The 23316-nt window shown below is 36.6% G+C and overlaps 1 protein-coding gene across 1 annotated transcript in view; it reads right to left on the bottom strand.

The window, feature by feature from the left end:
* Nucleotides 1-23309, bottom strand: part of ARID2 (AT-rich interaction domain 2) — a 92476-nt gene extending 69167 nt beyond the window's left edge. Inside the window, 3 exon segments of the mRNA XM_008632770.2 lie at nt 21410-21507; nt 22630-22723; nt 22884-23309. Coding sequence (XP_008630992.1) covers nt 21410-21507; nt 22630-22723; nt 22884-22975 — 284 coding nt within the window. The 5' untranslated portion in view covers nt 22976-23309.
* Nucleotides 23310-23316: the final 7 nt, after the last annotated feature.

The following is a 23316-nucleotide window of genomic DNA, read 5'->3' as shown; positions in this document are numbered from 1 at the left end:
ACATAACTAATAATTTTTTATTTTGAGGAAAATATTTGTTGCATAATATCCTTTCAAAGTAATTTATCCTATCATTTGTGCAAGCTGAAATACCCCAAAGAGAGCTGTATTTTGCATCTACAAATATATGACAAATGCAAAAGTTTTTGTTACTGGCACAGTACTTCAATGCTAGCACACCCAGTATTCCCAGCTCAAAGCCCAGGATCTTCACTGACCTTCTTGCAAAGGATTGAGTGCTTTAAAGACACCACAACATGTACAAGAGATGCTAGGAAACGTTTTACAAGCTCTGCTGATGTACTGAAGCAGAAACCTGTACAAGTCAGAAGAAGAGGCAGACATACCAAGGCAGATGGAAGTACACTACTCTGAGTTATGTATGTATGCAGTAATAAGCCATAACAGTTCTTAGTTTGGTTGATACTGAAAATACAAGTAAGACATTTATGTAGCCGTTATTTTCGCTCTAAGAAAATGCGACATTAAATTAGGTAAACTAACCTTAAATAAAGGATACAAACATAACACCATTGCCTGAAACATAAATAGAAACTTCAGAAATAATAATGCCACTTAGTTTACAAGCAGTACGCCTTAGAGGATCTAAATGGTCTTACAGTTTACCTGTCTAAAATTTCAATTGGTGTACCTGTTATCTGTCAGATTAGGGAACAGCCAAAATATCTAGGTAGAGGACAAACCCCAAAGCACTGTTTTCACTGTCTGAATGGTTTGCCTGCCATATGCTTGAAAGTTTGTTCTTTGAATCTGACTTCCACTTAAAAGAAAGAAAAGGAAGTCATTCATGTTTATAGATACAACATTATGGAGACAAATTTTTCATTTTAACTCTCAAGAAAAAAATGTTAACTTTTCAGAGGCACTATATGGGTTTTTTTTGAATGCTTAGAGTGATCATTGGTAAATGGCTATGACAGCAATGCCGTAGTCACTTTCTTAATACAATATCATTCCATTTTTTGCAACTGGCACTTCAGTAAGTGATTTTTGCCTATTAAATGTTTTGAAATAAGATACTCTAAAGAATCAGAATTAAAAAGTAGTTACAAGATATAACTGTAACTAGTAATCACTTCCATTAAAACTGACATATAGTATAATAGAAGGTTTACTGAAAGAGACTAAGTTGCAGATGCTCCACTGATACTGTAACATTCACTAGATTAACCTTCAGTCTTCCACAGATCAATTTTTCCCCTTTCAATAATGTCCATATTTAAATGGAATCTGCAATATTCATCTTTCATCTTTTATCTCAAATAAGCAACTATAAATTATAAAAAAACCCCAACAACTGTAAAACTTCCTTATTTTTCCCTCACCTGCCGTATTCAAAACCACATCACAACCTAATGAGAAATGGAAGTAATTGAAAAACCACACTTCATTCAGAGTTGGAAACTGAATATAATTGAATAAGTAGTTCTACAGGTGTTTCAAGTTTAAAGGATGCTCTGACTTAAAGGTGTGGCCTCACTACCAGTAAAGCATAAAAATTACATACAAGCAGCATTTGTCATGTTATCTATAATCTGACACCAACACAATCAGAGAGTCTATTTGGTTCCATTCTTGGCAATTGTGATGGAAACAATTCTTCCCAAAATACACAGGAACAGATTTCTGTATCTTCAAAGAAAAAAACCATTAGTTGTATTTATTTCCTCTGTCACAAATTTCCAGTACTGCCTTGCCGTTTTCCATTACTGTGGAAAAAACAAATAGTTTAAATCACAATTAACCTACCTAATTTGCTGCATCCTGAATGATAACTATTTACACATGCAAATTTCATAATGAAGCCTTAAATCAAATAATTCTCATTGTCTTATTGAAGTAGAATAAGAAAAAATTATTTACTAGGGTATACTATGTAGTATTTCCCAAGACACTGAAACTCTTGTATTTTAAAAGTACCAAATGTATGAAACTACTACACAGACAAACTAGATGCTGCTGTATTTCCCTTTAGTAGTCTATTTATATTTTTTCAATGAAGTGCATTATGAAAAAGTAACAATTGGTGTTATGATTTCTGAGACTAACCTAGTTAACCACCACAACTGGCTACAACTTGACACTGTTTCTAAACCACAAGTTATCAACTCACAATACTAATGTTTAGCAAAAATAAATTACACATGCCTATCTTTCCTACTCTTACATGAAAATGTAATCCCAAATCACCCTATTGTAATACTCTGCACAGGAGCCATTTGTGATGCTATCACTAGGGATTGCAGCATTAGATAAGAAGAAAGCAACAGACTAAATCTGAGCAAGGATTTCATTATTATTTTATATTCCTTATTATAAAACACGTTTTAGAAATTATATTCTCCCCACTGTTTTTTCCTTACAAAACTTCTCCAGAAACACTATACATTCTTCCACTTCACAGTACTTAAAATGGTGTTTCTATGAAAAGCCCAAGTGTCAGCATGTACTATTAGGTTTCTTTTTAATTTTTTTAAGGTCATAGTAAAGAAAAAAGATTACTTGTCTTTTGTACTGTCTTTATTTAAAACTTCATCTTTTATTGGTGCATGTAAATATGGTTCTTGGAAAATATATCACTGAACAGCTTATAAAAGGTAGATTAACTTCTCCCATTTTTTACCTTCCAGATGTTCTCATTAAGAATTTTACATTTTTGTATCAAGTGAAAAAGAGGTGGTAAAAATATTCTACTTAAAAGTATGCTGCACGAGCTACTGTTCTTAGTAGCTTGTATAAGTCCCTAAGCAATTAGATGAATGGGCCCCTATTTCTATGCCCTTATATATCTACATCAATGCACAGCATGTCCAGGAACGGTGACAAGTCATCTTAAGAAAACATCTAAATGTCAAATCAGCTAAATAATTCTGACATCTCCGACATTCTGAAGGTTTGGGGATCATGGTAGTCAAGTTTGTTTGTTTTAAATAAAAACTTGTATTAAACTTCATTTCCTAAAAAGAAATAAGGAAATGTCAAAGCAATGCATTACTATTTTTTCCAACAGCCCAACAGCACTCGAGCCTAAGAGGTAGAAAGTCATCGTCCCAGAAAAGTGTCGTGAGCTCTTAGTATCCCATGATGAGTTAGGGAAGACAGAAGCCAACTTCCTCCTCTACCTTGTCAAAGGACAGGAAACTTCCGCTGTCTTGCTCAGTTTCCTGTTTTTAAGAAGGAAAAGGGGAAACTGGCACAACTGCAAAAATTGCAGAACAGGAAGGTCTTCAGAAAACTTAAACTGCTCCTTCCCCCAGTTACTACTCCTGAGACGCAAACAGACCTTACCATCCTGGCTACAGCATATGTTACTCCTTGCTCTTTTCAGTGGCAGAGGTACCATTCATATTTAGTTATCGCTCTGACATGCTGTCAAATTAAAATGAAGAATGCAAATAAAGGAGAAGGAACTGGAAAGACAGTTTAACTACCAAAAATACAGACAAATCATAAGGTAACAATGGGATGAACAGGAGGTAGTTCTCTAACTACAGGGTCTTGACCTTGCCAAACTATAGTAGTCTGCTACGGCCAAAAGTAGTTCTGGAAATAAAAAAAGATGAAATTACCATAATGGAAAAGGTAAGTAAGGAACTGCTAGCAGCCTTTCTACTAGGTTAAGTGTAAGAAAACTTACATCTGTCAACAACCACAGATAATTAAAGCACCAACCCAGAAAAAGAATCCTTATCCTTTTAATTTTGATTTTTAATTATAAAAATTGTACCTCAAATGAGTGCTTCTGACATTTTTGGAACAAAGAAAAATTATTCCTGATTAAAACAGATTATTTTAAGTGTAGATAAAGGAATGCTTTTGAATTGTTCCAAATTCTTCCAGAGTTTAAGTATTATCTTTAAATGCCAATGAGAATATTTTCCCCCGACATTTTACAAAGAACATCACAGTAAGAGCCACTCTTACCAAAACTGTACTACTGTAAAATTCTGTTATGCTAGCCATAATCTGAAAATAATAATGCAAATAATATATGATTCACTTCAGAGATGTTTTTATTATCACAACAGTATGCCTATCTTTAAAATATTTGTACTTTCTACTACTAGTGTTTGAATTAAGAAGTACATTATAAAATCTTAGAACATATTTAATGTTTTGTAGTAAACTCATACTCAGAACTATTTGTTTACCAGAATTAAATTTGTTTTATATAATATGCATTTGGTAGTTCTCAAATGTACAAAGCAATAGAAGCACATTTTGGACTAATCAAACTACGATTAGGTAGATTTACTACACCACACACCTTACATGAAATGCAACACTGAAAACTTCTCCTGAAATTAGGAAACCCTGGCACCATTCATTGTCCCACTCAGAGAACATCCCCAATTTTAAAATCTATGGGAAGCAGCATTATTCACCTATTTAAGGCAAAAGGCAAACAAAGACATAACCAGTCTTTAAATGACAGGTAAAACAGCACTACACAGTAGCTCAATTGCAATTCCTCCCCATTCTTCCACACAAGTGCTATGCAGATATCATTAGCTTTATACTGGCTATTAAATTTGATACTTCTACTGTCCTTATAGTGTCTGATTAAAAAGAAAATGTACTAAAGTTTCTTCACTATTTCTGAAAGAGGACAACTGATTCCTTCATGCTCATGAGCAAAACAGAATATGAAAACCAGCCCAACAGGGCCACTAACTACAGCTGAAATAACTTACTTATTTTTGAGGTCACTATGTAAGGTAAACCCTAAAAGTTATTGATCTTAATGTTGCAGCAACTCATTTTTAGAACAGTAAAAAGAAAGTAGATTTCCTTGCTCTTTCGTATGTTATGAGTACTACTTACTCCAGTGCTGAACTAAGGGACTAAATATGTGAAAACCAGTACCTCTAGGGAAAGCTTACTAACATATAAAAAAGCCCCACATAATCCATCTGGCTAAAACATACATAAAAATGCATAAGAAAGAGACTGAGGACAACCTTGTGAAAGGTTAGAGAAAAACTGCCTACTAAAATTTGGAAATAACTGTATCCCTGACTAACCAGGACACCAACATTTCAGTTTCATCTACACAAAGATATAACTACTACCATGAAGAAAGGAAGTTCCTAATTATAATCTAAACTTCCAAAGCACTTCAACATAATGAGACAGGAGATATTAAAGCATCCTATTCCAGGCTGAGGAAATGCTCCTTTCTGAGGAAAGTTTCTTGGATACATACTTCTAAGGTAGAAGCTCCCAGGCACAAAACACCTAGTGCCAGTTAATCAAAAGTGAAGTTCTTCAACTGCAAAAGTCGTCTTCCACTGCCATAATTTCCTTTTCAGAACTTCCAAAAAAACCTTTAACTTAATCAAATTTCCTAGGTATTAAATATAACACTTTCTATACAACTGCAGAATACAGCCCTTGACGATCCGTTTGCAGTCAATGAAGATTTATTGTATGTAACATTTTATTAAAGTGAAAACAAGCTTGCAACCTTCAGGGTGCGAACTACAGCACAGGAAAATACACACCCTTTCAACCAAACACTCTTTGTAAGGTCTTCGTACCAAAAACTCTTGCCAATCGTAGGGAAAGTCAATTTCACCTACTGCATTGCATTACTGAATACGAATATGCAATATATTCTAAGATTAAGATACATTTGTTCAGGTAAGTGTCTAAGTTCAGACTCATGACTGTTTCTCTGCCAATAGCCTCCCAATTACATGTCATAGTACACACAACTGGAAAAGGAACATACTGTGACTCCACACATTGACTGCACTTAAACCTCAATTATTGAAAAGTTGGGTGCTACAGAGAGTATCCCAAGAGGCAGCCAACAGCTGACAACCAGTTTTAAAATTCTACATCACTACTGTAACACAAGAAAAAGGGCTGGAAAACCAACCATTTGCTCAGAAAGATGTCCCTTGCTCAGTAACTTAAGTGTTATTGATAAAAAGCACACCTATCTATTTTTTTTAGACAAAGACGTAAAGGGAAAAATCAGTCCTACAGATGATCTCATTTCACACTTGGATCAACACTTATTTCTCTCTCTTTTTTTATGTTGGAGTCTGTATGTCCTTTGATTCCTCAATTAACATCCCCACTAACACTCAAACATGAGAAAAACACATGATGATTGAGATATAAAGGTAAAAAAAGTAAAGCCACAATGTCAGTCACATCCAGCAAGTAAGCACTGTTGTTCATTGGCATGATCTTGCAGCAAACATACTTCCACGGGAGCTGCTTCCTCTAAGGGAAGATGTTCTTACCTTGTATGGCATGAGTTGGATTATTACCAAGCACTACAGCTGTGGTCTTTGAACTGATCAGCACTTACACAGGTCCATAAGAGCAATACATTACACTTAAAAAGTTAAAAGAATGAACAGAAACTCTGATACGTTCTCTGACAGACTCTTTTTTTTAATACCATTTGAACTGCTTGAAAAAAACCTCAACACACCAAAATAACCAACCAACAACACAAATCCCAGAAACCTAACTAACTTGGTTTTAGGAAATAAATATAAAACATTACATAAATAATGCTTCAAATATCCTGCTAGATGGCTCCTGCAATTTATCATCTTCTTTTTTGGCACTTCAGTTCCCACAGTAAGAGAGATCCACCTATCAAGGATTTGAGCCTTGGCAGCATCTAATTTAACAGTATTTGTTTTCAAATGTCTCTCTACTCCCTCTCTGACAAAAGATACAAAACCGTAGTAAGGATTCTCTTGTTCCCTTACTGATGGTACATTACAAAATTTCCTAACAATTCCACATTTTACACTTGATTTCTTACACTCTATTTTCAACCCTAAGTGTTTTATATTTTATACTGCTCATAATAACCAACAGAACTCTGGGGTAATTATTATTAACTCCAAGCTACTTGTACTCTTTTTACCAAATACTCTCATGCTTCTATAATAATTTTCTTTGATTATAATTTGACTATGCAAGAATTTCTCATCGTCAAGGATGATGTTTTCAAGCATAATTCACTCTTCTCTCAACCTACTCCATAAATCTACCCATCTCCACACTTGCAACTTCTGGCATCACCCTTTCTTTGATAAATGTTAACTGTTTTACTTTCCTACTATAATCTATTGTCTCCTTGATCACCAGTACAAAATATTCTCTCAATTATTATATTTTTGCATATAAAATCTATATACACACAACACTCTACATGACAACCTGTGACTACAAAAGCTATCCTACTCTAGGGCCAGTCCCAACAAAACATTCCTACCCATCTTTCTTGAAAGTACCAGAGAAATAACCACCTCTGTCACCATCATGTACCTCCATTTTAAAGCTCACTAAGATCCTCTGATCTTTCTCTCTCTTCCTCATTTAGTATCCGCATACATACTACTCTGATGCTTTCTGAAGTTTTTACTAATTCAATCTCATCAATGAATTACTAATTCATCACTGTAATTCTCATTACACTGATGCCAAATCTCCTGTTTATCTCCATTTGTAAAAAAATTCCAAGGAGACAAGAAAATTGTTAAGCCCTGAAAGTTACTTAAGCAACAAGACTTAATCTACTACAGCAAAACCTAGTTAAAAAGGTGTGAAAAAAAATATATAATTAATACATGTCTAAATATTAGACATGTATTAATCTATATTCTCTTATTCTTCTTCCTGCTTAGTCTATAATGGGACTTCCCCACATAAGAGTGGCAGCCTCCAGAAACTTAAAAGGCAGGCAAAGAAAAAACCCCTTTCTTTACAGAAGATTAACCACAAGGCCATATAAATAACTTACAAAACTTGATTAAAAGTAAACAATTAAATAAACAACAGCAGTAATAAGCAATTTAAGACTAGAATCTGCTAGCTTCTCTCTCTAGCAGCAATGGAACCCTGATGCAGGTCTCCACGATTAAAAACAAGCCAAGTCCTCACCACTACCACAACCCTAAAAGCAGAGCTTTTATCACTAGCCATAGCCATATCACTACTGGGGGCCAACGCCAACAGCACAGCAGCCACTCAAGCGACAGCAGGACTGGCTGCTTGAAAAGGGATACCACAAGCTGCTATTTAAGATAACAGCAATAATTTCTGATGTACATAAGCACGCAAGAATGATGACCTATGCTCTTTCTACCTTCCTCTATGCACTGAGGTAGGACAAGGGGTAGAGAAAGGAGATTATGTACCCCTTTTAAGTAATGTGTCACTTTTATTCTCTGGGAATGTAAGTGTGGCTGGCAGTTCAAAACAGAGTGGTAATAAGCACTATTGTTAAACACTAATCTACATTATCTTTAGCAAAAAATAGCAATTAATAACTATTCCAATCCAATTCCAAAGAAATTCCAATCATAGCAGAATCAAAAGCTATGTAGCTGGATGATAGTATCTGTCTAATATAGTAGAAATCGTGGAGTTGCATGAAAAATACAGTTTGTCTACATCTTTGACTAATTCACCTGCCCTCTACTCACTAATTGTTTTGATCAGATCAACTTACATGCCATAACTTGGAGTAGTCTTAAACAACAGCCATTTTATATATTTTGCTTAGGGAAGATTGAGTTTAAAAGCTATCTTTCCAAATTGCATAAGCCTAAGGCCCAGGACAGGCAACAGTTTTGTATCACGTATGATCAAGAAATGTCATAAAGAAACAGGTGTACCTCGCACCTACATCCACCTGTGAGATCCAAACTTGGTCTCTAAACCTTTGTGTTGGTAGGTATAAAAATATGGTTAGAATTTTTGAATGTTCGCTCCATTAAATCTTTTTCTCTTGTTGAAAATTCATTCTTAACATATATGCAGCATTAGAAGTGGGACAAGAAATCTATGCAATCTATCCCAAACTTAAGCTGACATCCAGACTTGTATATGCTCTCTCTCTCTCTAAGTATAGAATAAAATGTATGCACTTCTTATATAATCAATATACAAAATGAAGTATACACAGACATTTCTAATCTTCTCAAAGTGACAACAGCATTTGAAGAAATTCTCACTGTTCTACAGTAACCTTCTTAGATTTCTTAAGTGCAGCAATGCCCACAAAAAAATATTCTCCAAGATGAGACCTTTCTCCCTGCAAGCTATTTAAGGAACAGATAAAATCCTTTATTTGATTACATGCAATTTTATGCCTTTATGATATTTTAATATAAGGATAAAAGTAACAGTAATTGTGATGATGGTAGATTTTTTTTAAACCAAAATGAAAAAGGTAAATTCAGTGTTAATGAAAAATATAAACTAACAACAAAAATTAATTCTGCACATGCAGCACTGGTAGTGCAAGCAAAGACACAGAAGAACCACTCTAAGGTTTGTACCAATAAATCAGATCCTCACTGTAGAGAAGCAGATGGTGCAACTCAGTACTTTACAAATGCCAGTCTTCACTCAGCAGCGACCCAACATCTGGGTGACAAGTCAATTAATATCCAATGAACAATTTAAATTAGGGAGTTGGCTATTCAACTTATCAGCATTTGATTACATAACCCCTCCTTTTCCTTCTATGGTATCTACCCCGTCTGCCTTTACAAACAGTGGTCTCTCCAAAATTCCCATTCCTGTCTCGTGACCCAGTGCATGAATGCATCCAGCTCACTCAACATCCGTATTTCTTCCGTTTGCAATTCAACTACCTATGCACAAAAGGTCTCCTCTCCTGCTCTCATTAAAATACCTCCAAACAGCTTGTCTTTCCTCTCTCTTGGCCTACAGGTGACTGAGAAGCAGCCATGTTTTATCTGGCCCAGCTGGCGGCAGAGTTGGCACATGCCTCTGGCTGGGTACCTAACTATTCAGAGTACAAGTGTCTCCTGCCAGGCCACCAACCCAGCAGTACCTGCGCACCTTACATCCTCAAAGCTGCACAGCTGCATCAGCTGGCTGCCTGCTCAGCAGATTAATGTCTTTGCAATGGGCAGCTGCTAAGTCAAGAAATACATGAAGTCTCTGAAGCCACAAACCATAGCAAACACATGCCATCTGAGCCAAGAAAAGCCTTGAGGAAAAGGACAAGGGGGTCACTTCCCCCTGGTGCCCTTCTACAGTAGAATCCTGTCTTGGGCACCTTTTAAAGATTCATCCAGTAAAGCAATCAGGTCCACAATCCCACACATTTATATTGTTACTGTATGTTATATGATATGAGAACAATGATATTTCTCTTGTGTCCATTACACTATAACTTTCCACCATTATTTCCACAATGTAAAATTGTTTTAGTCATATTTATTTTGATAATGTGGATACCGGAAATGAGCAATACTAGGGATTACACTATACCACTGAAAACACAATAGAAATAAGTAAATTCTTTGATAAGTTTCTGAAAACAAGAAATAATGGTGATAGCTTTTTGTTTTCCTTACTTAAGCAGCTGACTTTCCCCACCAAGAAAAACAAGCTTCAATTAGTTTACTCATATAAAGAACAAAATCTTTAACTTTCATAAACCCTTAAAAAAGGTAACAACTGCCAAAGTTGCAACTTTTGCTTACACAGAAAGACCTCCTGAAAACAATTAATAAACACTCTTTACACCAATTTCAGTATCCTGGTTTTTGAAGTATCTTTATTGACTTCACTGGTTTACTTTCTATCCTTGCTAAAGCAGGCACATTCTTTGTTAATATACATGATCCAGATGTTACACACATGACCTTTACAAGTGCACTGCAGGACTGACACAGGATACCACCAATTTCAGGCCAAACCCAAAGAAGCGTGAATTCTACCTAAGCAAATCTAGAGACAATTCAACATGGTCAAAAGTCGACAAACACAACTCTTACAGCAAACCTACAGAAGCATCAAATCACCATAAAACTAGCAAAATATTTTGGCTTTCCAACAGGCACATAAATTTATGGCACACAAACAGCCATACAGAAAAGTATCAGTATGCTTAGGAAAGCTGGGTGTTTGTTTAGTGTTACATGCAGAACAGTAGAACATTTTTAAGTCACCTTTCTTTTGATCTTAAGAAGCACTTTCTTCAACAGCTGGACTAATCCTGTTTACAGTATAATTAAAACTGCTTATTAGGAGAATGAAAGCTACTACAGAAAAATGAGATTTGTACACTGGTAACATAAAAATCTAAGTAGAAAAAAACATTGTATTTATCTACCACCTTTCTAGGAATGTAATTACATTTCACCAACAACAGCATATTGACTACAGGACATATTAATGAAACAACACTAAACATGATTAAATCATTGGCACCAAGTATTGTATTTTGATTTTCTAACCTTTTACATTTTTACTATGATATCATATGCATTGACTAACATATCACCTTTCTAATAAATAACTTCATGTTACATAAACAGAGAAGCACATGGCATTAAACATGATAACAAGTTCAGCAAAGTTGGAAGGAAACACAATAATCTGAAGCATTTGGGGGGAAAAAAAATACCCAAAAACCCCACTTACTAAAAGTAACCCAAGCTGTACGGTAGTACACGCAAGCTTTCACTACAGGGAGCAGCCTTTGCACATACCTATGCTCAGAAGCAATATTCCACCCCAACGCCCCCCCAAAAAATAAAAATAAAAAAAATTGTATTTCTATGCCCTAGAATTACAAAAATGACCTTGGAAGAACAAGTAAAACGTACCCAATGCTGCAATGCCTGACTAGGTCCTGCAGAGTACCTTAAAACACATTTTTCAGGTGTGTGAAATACCCTTTATAGGTTCATCTGGATCCTGTGAATGCTGCATGCCCATAGCTGCAGAATTTGTTTTTCAGCTACCACAGAATCTATTAGTGTTTTGCTGTAAAATTCAGTATTTTACTGTTGCTAGGCATCTGACATTTAGTGCTTTGTCCTCTTGCCCTTTTACCTGCATACATCCTTTTTTTCCTTCAATTTTCTTACAATTAGAAATCCATTTGATTACAGTAAATATCCCATGTGCAGTCAATGGTACAGACATCAAGGGGACAAGGAGCAGAAAATGAATTATGGCCTGTAGTCAAAAGATTGAGAAGATGATGATTAGCAGAGAACGAGAGACAGAAAGACCCATGAGCTACACAGCCAGGATAAACAGTATCGCAACAGTGAATATCCCTCAGTCCACAAGCAAAAGAAAGGATTTCTCAATTAGCCCACGTGGGTAACACCATGGAAGACAAGACAGTGGAGAACAGATGCCCAGAAAGCAAACTCAAAACCTCTTTAGAAATAACTAATATTGAGATTAATCAATTACCCCATTGAACAATGAGTCAGAATTATGTGTACATTGATACAATAGATTGATACTGCCATGGAATTTATTCCCATTTCTCACGGAGAGCACAAGGCTCTACTGTAAAGAATATTCTCTAGAAACACAGTTACAGTTGCACATTCAGACTTACATGAGGCAATTCCTGATTTTTTCAGGTATTTACTGTATAACTGTAGCATTATATGAATATGTACTGTTAGAAATTTTAATTTTTCTGGGGTTTCATAGACGGTATTGGGAAGTGAAAACCATCCAAGAAACAGCTCTGTAATCTACAACACTTCAAAGCTATACTATCCCCCCAAAATTACAGAGGATGTCTGTGAATTCTGTAACATGGCACTGTTTACCAGGCCAGTACCTGGATTCTACATCATTTCATGGAGGTCACTAGAAAGTGCACACTCCTGACCAAAAAAAACTAGGTAAGGGAAGAACTGTTCCTAAGTGTATTTCTACAAGTTTTCTTCTAATATATAGATTTAAAAAGCAAACAAACCCATACACATAGTTCTACATCTATCTTACGCCATAATAATTAGTAATATACTCAAAACATGCTAGATTTACCCCCAGAATAAACTAGTTTAATTTAGGTTAATTAAGCCCCTGGGATGTACCCCAAACGTAAAGTTCCCCCAATACATTACATTCCAGTAATACAGATATTTACAGCACTTCAAAGAACTAGAACAGAGCTACTCGAAGTTAGTAATATGATTTGGTGATTTACAGACCTGAGAATCTCTGGTTTATCATGGAAGCATAGCAACCTTTGGACTGGGAGGCAGAGGCCAACCAGCAGATGTCACAGCCTGTAACAATGGAGAAACACATGCAGCCAGCCACAAGTATGGTTCATCTAAACTCCAGCAACCATGTCAAAAGTTCACCAAACTCTGAGAGAAAAGGTCTCTGAAACAGAATGACTGCCTTACTTTACAAGATTTTTATGTTTCTTAAGCAGGTATGGATTGACAAGTAACACCATAAATTATTCTGAAAGACTAATAATCAACAGTTGCTCCTCCCACACCAATAGAAAATAGTATGAAGACAGTTCAGTCTTACAGACAAACATGCTCCAGTGCATCATTCAACAAAACTACACTCTATTATAACTCTATTATATGGGATCTCTCTTGGAGCATAGCTGCCTTGCTACAATTTATCTGGAGTTAAAATAAATGCATGCACATTCAGTTTAAAGAAAGGAAAACAAAAAGTGGAGTACTCAGCTTCACTACCTTATTGCTTAAAATGTAATTCAGGTCTACTTAAGACTTGAACTTGTTGCTCCAAGGAGACTGTATTTGAGATGTGATATCTAGCTCACTAATCTAGTACTTCAGGCAAAGCCTAGGATCACTATTCTGGGTACCATCTTGCTGTTTTATTATCCTTCCTTAAGATAAGCTTCTTTCTTTCAACCGTTTCAATATTTCTCTGCTTAGGTATCCCAAGTTTATTTATTCCTTAAGGAATAAAGATTGTTCTTCCTCTCATCTGTGCTGTATTTTCTGCTTCTCAACACTGTAGAGGGCAAACAACCTTACAAATAGTTTTACTTTCCTAATTTATATTTATTTTCAAATATTTAAGATATGACATAGAAGCATGAAGAGACACAAACCTGCATTAAAGAGCTCACAGTCTCACACTTCTCTTTGAGATAGGTAAACAAACATCAGTATAGCCACTTTATAAATATAAATAAAAAGATTACAAATGATTTAACTAAGGCCACAGAATCAATATGTATCAGACTGGTAACCAGAAACAAGACCACGTGATGGGATCTCCGGCCTATAGCCAATCCCCTCTGTGAACTGTGTTGTCCTGTAATAATGTGGACTGATACTACAGTTACTCCAAGCAGTCCCATTTAAGCTGTAAAACACCACTCCGACACTCTGAAAAAGCATTTTAAAACAAAACACAGCAAAACAAAACACAAACAGCTCATTCTCATGATCTTACATATTTAGTTTTCAGTTCTCCAGTTCACAGAACATAACATTAGCACCGTTTGAAAAATAAAACAGGATTTCTCAGCTACTGATTAAAGATGAATTTTAAAAGACAGTAATAGTAGCCTCCTTTTATGGATAGTTTAACCAAGGCTCAAAATGAAGAAATTTTCCTGTCAGAACTGGATTCTAGCGTTATTTTAAAAATAATCTTCTTTACTGTATTTGGGTTTCATTCTTTATTTGACATGCACTCTCAAAGTAGAAGTCTGAACCTCTGTGTACCTCTAGTACCTCATCTGTAAAAATGAACAAATTATATTTCTCTATTTCACTATTGGGAAAAGTGGGGAAAGGGTTAAAAAGAAAGGGAAAAAAAAAAGAGTATGAAAGTCTTATCTATTGAGGTTTAACTGCAAATAAGCAAGGTAATTAAAGCCTACTAGCTCCAGAATAAAATTAAACAAATGAAAAACCAACCAAAACCAAGCCAAACAACTTTTCTTAGCCCAGGCTTATTCCGTTTCACAAGGAAAGAATACGCCTGCATTCCATATGCATTCTTGATGGTGTTGTAATATGCTTAGCATTCATTCAAACCTAAGACATTACAACAAATATTAATAATTTTAAGGCATAAATTCATTTAAATACTGTTTCAGTTAAAGAATAGAAAATGGTCTTAAATAGAAGTTTCCACCAATTCTTAGAAGATTAAGTAGGTCCTAAAAGTCACCACAGTTATTACAGTGTTGCCAGAAACTTGCTCTTTGCAGATTATTAGTTCTGACATCTGCTCAGATAAGCTTTCAAGTTAAACAGTCAGAATTCTGTATTAAAACTGAAGAACAACATCCGCCCCTCCCCAAATAATCCAATATATTTCAGTGTAACAGCAGCAACTTAGGTAATTTCTACAAAAAGTTTGCAGAAAATGATCAGGAAAATATATTAATGTTCATCGCACTAATTTTCACTGTATTTTCCAGCAATAAAATGGAGTTCAGTCTCTGAAGGAAAAGCTGAGAAACTCTGATAGAGGCCAAACTCATCTTAACAGTAAACTGGTATCACAGCATAACTTTAACAAAGAGCAATTTTAAGGTAGCTATGTCCCCTTTCACCTGCTGCTTGCTCTCCTCAGATGAGTCCTAATGCAAATGTTGTATTATAAAACTTCTGATTTCCTCTGAGCAGATTCCCAGCAACCTTGACAAGACAACATCCATCCAATTAAGTTACATCTCTTGAGAGACATTCTACGATTTTAACAACTAACATATTTAATTTTCCTAAATAAAGCTTAATGGCATGAACAGTCACTAGTCTTGATTGTATGTTACCTGTATGATTCAGTACAACACAAACAAAATTCCCCCTTCAACTATGTAAAATACTCACTTCAGACTTTAAAAGAAAGGCCTCAGACATCCAACTGAAACACACATTACAATTTTTGTCTTGAGGGGGGAAAAGAAAATTTTAAGAAGAAATCATAAAAATGTCATCCATGTATTTGTTTCCTGTCCTGCCAGTGACTGCAGGATTTGGGACAAAATTAAGTGCAAAAGATTCCACTAAGTCAAGTCCATAGCTATGCAAGATGATAGCCTTCTTTATGGCATTACTCAAGGATGGACCAAACCTGTACGGTCAGGCGGTCTCTTTCTCTGCCGTTCCTGGCTCATTACCTGTTGCACATGTATTGGTGTTCTGGCCAGGTTAGTGCCTGGTGTGGGGGTTCCCCCGTACTCTGCCTGGCATACTATTCATACCAGAAGGTGTTCAGGTATATCTTGGGGGGTTTTGTGCTGCTGTCTGCTCTGAATTTTCTCCTTCAGTTTTATCTCAGCTTACACATTAACACAACATCTTCTTTTATTTAAAATACCTCCCTTTTAACTATTTAGGCCCTTCAAAATGCTTGGAAGATATCCTTTTCCCTTCTCACACTATTAAGTGAGCCAAGCAAAACATATATACTTATCAGGTCTTTTTTTTTTTTTTTTTTATCAATTAGTCCCTTCAGCCTTCTCAACATTTTGTTGCTCTTCTGTAAGTTTCTCTTAAGTTACCCCACCTGTTGCAAAGGCTCTGAAGTAAAACAGTACTCCAAAGAGAGTCCCATAATCTTGTACAAAAATCCACCTCCCATTTGTCTAATGTTTGCTCAGTGCCACTGTGGATGCAACCTAAACTCGTTCTGAATTTTACAAAGTCTATGTATCATATTGCAAATTGGGACCTGTCCTTCCTGTCGAAGTATGCACAAATCCCTTTTATATGAAAGGGAGTTGGGTGCACACAACTGACAGAATTATCACGCCCATGTTATCACTCCTATACCTTTTTCAGCAATACTGCTTTCCAGGTTATTCCCTCACAATGAATACCTGTTTTGGATTACGGGCCCTCGACTGTTTTAGCTTTGCATTTTTCATTTGTACTTTCCAACAATGTGCCTAATTTCTTTAGATTACCTTTTCTTTTCTGCCCTGTGTTTAACTCTTCTATCACTGCCTGCTAATGCTGCAAGCGTAGTATTCAACCTCTCATGAAGTTAAGCAAGGCAGACACTAAATATACCTAAAATGGCTAAACTTGTATTACTACATGCATATGTAAGCACTGATGATACTCTTTTAGCACCTAAAACTGCTGTGACTCACCAAATCTATTCTTTATACTTCTATTTTTGTTTATGGTCTTTCATTCAATATTTCATTAAGATGACTATCCATATATATACGTAATTTCTTAACAAGAGATTTTGAGATGTATTTGAATTTTGAAAAATATGTAATATTTTACTATAGCTACAACTTTCTATTCATTTACTGGGCCTTGAATCTGCAACCAGATCTGGCAAACAAGCCAATCCTGTACTTCTCCATACTCACTGAACTGTGTACAGATGCTGTTGCAGTATCAGATCCTAATTTTAAACACTAAGCAAGAATAACAAAAAACCTCTCTTAAAGTAATTCTCGGTTAGAAAATTCCAGGCTTCGTATTATTGTTTCCCTGATATTTTTGCCAATACATTACTAAGAACAGAATCCCTTTTATCTAGTTCTTAAGATCATGGGGTTTTTTCCCCTTCATTTGATTTTTTAAAGAAATCAGTACTATTGTGCAATTTCTTAGAGGCATCCTGAAGATCAAATGACTTATAAATATCTTCAGATCTTTCAAGAACCCCCTCTATTTGTCATCAATAACTGCTTCATATGGTTCTGATTTTTAACTGCTCACTGTTTTTCATCCTACTATATATGGAATTTCAGGAAATTCAGCATAATGGCTTGTCTTAATAATAACTTTATGCAACTTCTCATCTATGAACTGACCTCCTTCCTCTCTATTTGACTTCCCCTTAACTCTCCAATATTTACAACAGCATATTCTTATTCACCTTAAACTATTATTAGCTAATTACTACTGCCTTTGCCAAAAGCTTACAATATGCACGTGCTGCCCACCTTTCAGGAATTCTCGGCAGAACTAAGGCAAACTTATTTGACCTTACAGCTAGTTCTTTCATATAATTTATCTTACTATAGATAAATAACTTTAAAAAGCAAACTGATTTTCAGTTCAGTTAGGCATACTTCATTCACACATTTAAGTTTACAAGGTCTCTCACTTCCCCAAAATAGATGAAGATCCACAACATAAATAAATGTATCGCTTACACTCCCATGAAAACCAACAGAACCTTATACCAGCACATGAGGTCACATTGGCCCAATTCTTTGTAGGACTGTAACCTAATCAACCAATAAGATTAAAAACAGGCTATATTCCATGTTAGCTTTTTACCTACTGTATGTTTACCAACAAAAACATAAAAGTATGTCCACATTACTGATGTTTACATGTATTACCTCATACTAAAATATTTTCATTAACATTATAAAATAATTTTTCGAGAAGCATTTAGAAAATGCTTTACTAATTCACCTCAATTGAGATGAAACATCCAATTTGCACTACATCCAAGGGAATTACACTCTCTGTTGCTGTAAAATCTTACAGAACTACATTAACAAGTACAGTCTATCAATGGTTATCAGCACTGTGGCTTTTGACTGCTCACTAAGAACCACAGTGCATAAATTACTTCACCTGTCAGACAGCTCAAAGCAACACAGGCACTAAGTTTGAATGGTTCAGACTTTTCCTATTATAAGTTACTTTTTCCAGTGAGAGAAAAGGGAGGGCAATGCAAGGGAGAAGGGGCAGATAGGGTAGGCTATCATGTATTCAACTATCACCTATCATAAAACCTATCAGAATTGTATCACAAGTTTAAACAATTCACTTATTTAGTGAAGCCTAACATACATTCCCAAAGAGACACAGCAAAGTTCCAAAACAGTCAAATGAAAAAGTTACTTAACCAAAAATACACACCTCAAGAACTGCTTAGAAAAACCATAACCCAATGACTGTTTTGCAAAACATTCAGTTTGATCAAGCCAACAGGACTACTGACCTCACACAAATAAATCAACTTTCTAATTTGTCTACATAATAATTTTAAGCAAAAATAACAGCATCATTAGTGGCAACACAGCAAAACAAGCAAGTGGTCCATGTAGCTTGAGATCTTATCTCGGTCAACACACTATGCCAGATGTTTCATAGAAAGAAGCAACTTTTATCACAAACCATCCCAAATCTGAATCTGCAAACATATTCATATAGGTGGACACCACTGAATCCCTCTGAATTCAACAGGGTCTCCATCTGCCATGCAGATCCCTACTTTACAGTACACATTACACATGACTGGATGAAAACTGAAATAGAAGTTGATAGGCCTCAATTTGTCTAGCTTTGCTTGGAAAGTCATTACAGTAGTGAGGCCAAGATTATAGTCATACTTGAGGTTCACAAGACATACTTTTTTTTTTCCAAGAGTAATTGCTCAGCAGTTCATGAAAATCTGGCCTTATAAGAAACCTCAGATTATGTTCTTCAACACCGACAAGCTAGACCCTTTTAACAAATTTATCATTAGAGCATTTTTTTCTTTCCCTAGAACCAAATACTGTCCCCCTTACACCTTCTAGGTTAAAGCTAAACAAATGTTAACCTAGCAGAGAAACATGTGTACATACAATCTTATTACTACACATGGAAGGTGACCACATCCAACTCAGATTATGTGAGGAGCAACAGTGAGTAAAGCAGCAATTAAGAAGAAACAAAACCAAACAAAACCCAAAATGACTGCTAAAAACCAGTCCACCTCAAAACCAGCAACCTTGATCGTTTATTTCAGAATGACCTAATCACAGACACTATGATAAGGAATTTTTAAAGATTCTTCATCTTAACCATTTATCAACTTTTTTCCTAAATTCATAATAAACAAAAACCCTTTAAATTATTTATATGTAACCAATTATATATGTATTCAACAACTGTATTTTAAATAATGTCAATACCAGTATGCCAATAATAAAAATAAAATTTTTGTATGTCTGATTTTAATTTAAAAAGTAATACCTTATTAAAAATTAATAGTCATTAGAAGGCTAAATTAACATTAATTGTGTTAACTGTCACAGCATATAATGGCTTTCAAAATACACATGAAAACAGAAATGACATACAATCTTCTACTGTAAAAAGTTAGGCCATTCAAACACTTACAAAATATGGAAATAGAAAAAAAGGGTAAAACCCAAAACACTATCATTTTGCAAATGATGTGTAAAATCTAGTCAAATAACAAATTACCTGGTCCAACAGAAAAACTCAAGAAGGAAAAAACTGCTTTCTATGATGTGACAAATCTTCAGCAACACTATCTCAATACTATGTAGGAAAGGAAAAAAAAAAAAACAAACACCAAGAGGGAAGGATATCCTAAAGCAAGCTTTCCACTTAATTTCTAGGCCTGCCACCAATCATAAACTTTGCTAAAGCTATTAACAATGGTAGTTTCTTTTCTTAACCTGGATCTTAAAGCAATCATATGCCACCACCAAAAAAAAACCCCAAATTTCAGTAACTACAAATATCTGACTAAGGTTTTCCAGACATCACTGTAACTCAGTAACTGCTCCACTGTGCTATGAACTCTACAGCTTCAAGCTGGAAGTCAATCTAGGACAACCAATAGAAAGTGCACCTGTACAATTACTGCATTTCCTAATTCAGAAGGCCAAACTAGAGACAGATAAAGCTTGTTTGTACTCAGCTCACCAAAACAGAAATCCAAAAGCCCATACTTATTTTGTATATATTGCACATCTACATTACCATTAACTGTGATGAAAAAATATCACATTTATTTCAGAAACAGGAAATTACATTCTTTAACCAACATACATATAACTTTATTCTAAATGAAATATAAGTATCCATATATATAGCACTTAAAACAACTACATACACATTAATTTAAAAATCTTTCCCACAAAGAATAATCACCCAAACTTAATAAAAATTAATTAAAAAAACCATAATCTAGTAACTGAATAGTACCACACACAGTAATCTAAAATATTCAGTATGAACTCCATGCCAAAAGGAAAAATAACCTGTATCACAAAAAAATAATCTATGTAATTTCCAAGGAATGCAATCCTATTTTTAAAATCTGCAGAAATTTACTGTTTTACAAGTAACAAAAAAATTACTTAGCTCTTTGCACTCTAAAATAGAAAACAATAATATATGCTCCTAGTAATTGATAACAATATAATTTGTGCAAAGCAGTCTACCTTCCTGCAGATGCATTTTTATTCAACGTCTGACCCCACTAAGCAGTAAACAAATTTACATATATCAACATATTTCAGTGCTCCAAATACTAACCTAAGTTTTTGTAACTACAATAACATGATCTCTTAGTAACAGTCCTTTAGTACAGTCATTTTAAAACAATCAGAAAAAATGGCCTCTGACATACATTGTTTGTGTACTTGGGATCCCTTCAAAGTTTAAGGCTTGCAGATGGAAGACAAAAATAACTACAAAACAGAATCACCTTTAACTGATCACTGCCCCAGACGGGAAAGGAATTACAAGTTTTTTCTGCTTCATTTTACAGCATTTTAAAAGAGTAGGGATATTTTTATTATTGTACACACTGAAAACTAAATATAATCCCGCACTCAAAAATACTACTGCAACAGCTTGATAGCACTCACCGCAAGTAATACTGTTTTAAAGCGAAGGCAGCGTTAGAACAACTTCTGGGAAAGTTAAACTCCTCTACAATTTCTCCCCACTGATTCTTCTCTGATACCTGTCAAAAACAACACACAGGCCGAGATACACAACGTACACGTAAACATGCTGCTGACAGCGAACATCACAAAAAAAACACAGGCTGCCATGAAGCAAATAGATAAATATATAAAAAGAAACAAACATGAATGTATATGGGATTTAGGACTATATATTTTACTGACAGTCGGTAGAATTCCCCTTTCGGGAATAATCCTGCTTCTCAGGGGTCTTCTACTGCATTTATTTTTTAACATACACATTATTTTTTTTCGGGGGGAACGGCCGGGAGGGGTGGTATTGTTTTGGGGTTTGTTTGTTTTTGTTTTTACTGCCTGGACAATAACCAATCCGGAGTCCCTCTGTCGCCCCCTTTTAAATCCTAACGCGGTCCGTTAAAAACCCAAAGAAGTTTAAAATAATGCAGGGAAGTGCTGGCGGGGGCGCCCCCTGGGCTGCGGGGCGCGGGGGCGCCGGCCCGGGGGGGTCCCCCCAACGCAGATCCATAGACACAGAGAGGCCTTTCTTTTGAGGCCTACATTTCTGTCCCCAGCCTTGAAGCCTAAAGATGGCTATTTGATTACACACCGTCTTGGGTGCCCCTTTTGTTATTTTTCTCCGGGAAGGGCTCGGAGGGCAGCGCCCGGCCCCCCCCGGCTGCGAGGATCGTTCCCTAGCCCATGCTCCGTGCCGATTATCGATGTTAAACATGCCCGCTAATTTTGAGTTGCACTAAAACTGCACTCAGACTCTCTCCTCTGTCTCTCCCTCTGCAAGAGAGCCACGCACAGAGCTGCCACCACAGCCGAAAGAAGCCTCCTCTCGCCGCCCAGCAGCTCCCTGCTCCCCCCTCGCCTTCCCGCGGGAGGGGGGCAGGGGCGAGGGGGTCCGGCGGAGGCGAAGGAGGCAGGAGTGGGGTGCGCGCCGTACCCCCGGGTCCCCCTTCATCGCTTCGCCGACAAGGCCGAGCCACCAACCTGCCTGTCTGCTCGCTTCCTCCTTCCACCCCCCACCTTCTCTAACCGGCTTTAAATAGGACGGTTCCCGGCCACCCCGGCTCCCCCCGCCACCCCCGGGGGTCAGAGGAGACTTTTGGGAAGAGGTTAGTGGGAGGGAAACCCAAATTAAAACTTCCACTCACCTTCCCAAATCCGCCTAAAGTGGTGACTCTGGTATAGAGAGCGTGAAGATCCAGCTCCTTCCCACCCACCACAGGGATCTTCTTAAAAGGAGACCTGCCAAAGGAGATACACACAAAACACCACAACTTGTCAGCTCTGCCCCCTTTTCTCCCCTCGCTGGGGCTGCCGTGTCCTTCAGGGAAGGGGCTGGAAGTTGGATCTGGTCGGTTTAAAAGCCTCCCCCCCTCCCGTTCCATCTCCCCATTTTCCTCACCCTCTGCTGTGGTGAAACTGCCGCAGCTCGTCCAGGAAAGCGAGTCCCTTTCTCCGCTGGTCTGCGTGGTTTTTACCCGTCGAATTTGCCATTTTTGTAATAAAAAAGGTTCTCGTAGAAAAAAAAATCCAATTAAAAAAAAAAAAACGGCCGACAACAACAACAACAATCCCCGGCTCCTCCTTGTCTTTAGGAGACCCAGGTGCCCGTGCTCGGCCGGGGATCAGCCATGGAGAGGGGCTTGTTTAAAAAAAAGTTTAAAAGGAATAAGGGAGCCCCGAGAGTGTGGTAATTGCGAGTCCTGTCTCCACACAACACACGGGCGAAGAGGCAGGGAGGGAGAGGGGCACCTCTCAGTAATTCCTCCTCCCGCGGCTGCTGCCTCTCTCAGCACCCCAAACCCAGCCGATCCAGCCTGCACATGAGACTACAC

The sequence above is a fragment of the Corvus brachyrhynchos genome, unplaced genomic scaffold (assembly GCF_000691975.1).
Source record: "Corvus brachyrhynchos isolate BGI_N302 unplaced genomic scaffold, ASM69197v1 scaffold32, whole genome shotgun sequence".
In the NCBI taxonomy this organism is placed as follows: Eukaryota; Metazoa; Chordata; class Aves; order Passeriformes; family Corvidae; genus Corvus; species Corvus brachyrhynchos.
The sequence above is the reverse complement of the archived record's forward strand: the minus strand, read 5'-3'. Positions and strand labels throughout refer to the sequence as shown.